This window comes from Orbicella faveolata, unplaced genomic scaffold, assembly GCF_042242905.1.
Source record: "Orbicella faveolata isolate gen_17 unplaced genomic scaffold, um_ofav_v1 contig_24, whole genome shotgun sequence".
Classification (NCBI taxonomy): domain Eukaryota; kingdom Metazoa; phylum Cnidaria; class Anthozoa; order Scleractinia; family Merulinidae; genus Orbicella; species Orbicella faveolata.
The window spans coordinates 28,840,001-28,842,500 of record NW_028301552.1 but is presented as its reverse complement, the minus strand read 5'-3'; the positions used below and the strand labels follow the sequence as shown (position 1 = coordinate 28,842,500).

At 38.6% G+C, this 2,500-nt stretch overlaps 1 protein-coding gene across 2 annotated transcripts in view; it reads left to right on the top strand.

Annotated features, from left to right (window-relative positions):
• LOC110045750 (thrombospondin-2-like) overlaps window positions 1–2,500 on the top strand; it is a 12,057-nt gene that overhangs the window by 4,654 nt on the left and 4,903 nt on the right. For both annotated transcript variants that reach the window (XM_089291916.1, XM_020751376.2), the window contains exon 2: window positions 1,832–2,125. In XM_089291916.1, coding sequence (XP_089148042.1) covers window positions 1,836–2,125 — 290 coding nt within the window. In that variant the 5' untranslated portion in view covers window positions 1,832–1,835. The remainder of the gene's footprint in view (window positions 1–1,831; window positions 2,126–2,500) is intronic.

The following is a 2,500-nucleotide window of genomic DNA, read 5'->3' as shown; positions in this document are numbered from 1 at the left end:
TAATGGTATCCAAATTCAAAGCAATTCGTTAAAACGTCACTAGTTTACACTCCTTTCGAAGGTTTATTAAACAGAAGTTGAACTAATTTGCATATATCACCTTTCGCCGTCGACATTGTCACGCTTTCTCTCGTTTCCTGAAAACATACCTGTAGGGTCATGGCAGCTTAGTTTACCTTTATAGTTTAAATTCGCTCCCTCACATAAAAGAAGAGGGTTTCTTAAATTGTTGCTGATTTGATAACTTGTAGGATGTAACAGATACAACTGGACTAAAGGTCACTGTAGCACAATCTCGTCCGCGGTGAAACTCACAAAGCGTCCGGTTTCCTCGAAGCGAAGCGACTCGAAACTCGAAGCGTTGTTGCTGCGATTCGTGCAGCAGCAGTCCGGATAATAATTTCAAAAGCCGCTTTCTCTTGTTTTCATGCCTTTTTTACTTTATGAGTGTAGGTATTGTTTAATTGAGTGGTGGCCATTTCACCAAGAGTCCCGATCATTTTGCGATCTTAGAACTCCCACTCGTTTGCTTGCTTACATAAAATATCCTGCAAATATCCAATTAAATAGACTGAAAAGCCCCAGGATCGACTCTCCACCTCTTCTTGTCTAAGGCTACTGTTATTATCTGCTTTACAGCTCTGAGATGTCCTTAAGATGTTTTTGGGGGGGGTTTCGAACAGTATTCTCTTCTCCCATAATCACTCTAAATTTTCAGCGCGGCATGAGAGTAATACAACCAGTGACGTCACTAAGCTGTTTTGGCCGCGCCAAGACGGCCGCCAATTTTGGGCTTGACCAGCCAACTTCGAACCGCTGAAAAAGCAGTTTTCGCTTACCGTATGCGAAAAAAAAGTCCGCAGTGTTTCCAAGTAAGGTTGAAACTTTATTACTAAGCAAAAATCTCACATACGAAAATTTCGTTTCAGTGGCACTTTAAGATCATTTCCGTTACAAAGTAATCAATCCCCAGTTTTTCTACAATGTTGCCATCCTTAATACTTGTGTTTTTCAGTCTATGAGTATCCAATATTTTAATAACGTCATGAACAAGTTAAAACTGACTAGTAATATATCATCCATAGTTTGGCAATCACTACAATGCAGTAATATATATCAAGAACAGGGCTTAAATAAATTATCAAGAATAATGTTATACAAGTGCTGAGTTTAACTTTTTTATTCCTTTTCCATTGACATATATGGTAGTTGCCTTCATAGACCAATTTTACAAGATTTTATCTTGGTCATTAAGCATGCGGCAGTACATGGAATAAAAAGCGAATACCTGACAAGCCTGCTATGACAATAAAAAAAACTCATTATTTCGAATTGTAATTTCACTGCTCACGTGTGGGAAATTCTTTCCAAACGTTTCCGCATCGTAATTTGTGTTACTTCGTTTGGCTTGTTCTTTAATTTATTCTTGTGAAATATTTGCGACACATTTCACGTGCCAGTCCTTTAAAGGAGGGATAGCTACTGAACAAGACTCTGCCATCTCCAGAGAAAAAACATTGTTTGGCCTATATAGTCGCAAATTGACTTCACTTTTATCTTTTATTGCAAGCTCTTACAGATGTTGCTTTGGTTACATCCATTATTTGGAAATTCATTTGATTCTGAAATCAAAGACTATAAAAAACTTTAAGTTTTAAATATCTTCTAAATATCTTGTGAATACAGTATCAGTTTGACGGTTCGGTTACATCTTTACAATAGGGTCATTCTAGCAGACACCATATTCGAGTTGTGTTAATGGTTATCCAGCACATTTAAGAACAAAGACAAGAAAGGTTAATTTCATGTTATCGGCAATTTCGTTTTCTAGCAAGATGTGGTTTGTGTTGGCCATTCAACTTATCAGTGTGCTGCTGAGGTTCCAGCCTGTCACGAGCTACAGTTGTGAGCAGGCTGACTGGGGAGCTAGCCTGGACAGGATAGGATGGTCCAAGTGTCCCAAAGATAACACATATCTCAGAGGATTATGGAGGAGCGAACGAAGTTATGGAGATGAAAGAGTTGGGCGCATCGAATATGGAAAATGCTGCTCAGCAACGGAACCCGGTTATGCCAATCAGCCTGCAACCTGCTCAAATGCAAACTGGCAACCTACATTGGATGGGTGAGTTATTACAAAAATGAAGATCACTGATGGCGAAGCACAAGAAAACGTTGCATGATCAAAACTTAAGCCATTGGAAATTTATACATTTATAATTTATATTTATACTATATATTGGTATCAATCTACCCACGTTCTATCACACATGTCATACTCTTATTGGCTATGCCACTCTCTGTCTACTCTTTTGTACTGATAGTGAGTAGCCTATAGCAGTGTGCAGTTTTTAACAGAATGGCGGCCACTTTTCCTTTTTTGTGTGTGTCTGTGAGGAGGATTTAGATAAAGTTATGAACGACTTAGAGACTAGTACTATAAGTTCACAATCTAATGGTCCGTTTTAGCTTGGGTGGTTTCTTACTCCATTTCAGACCA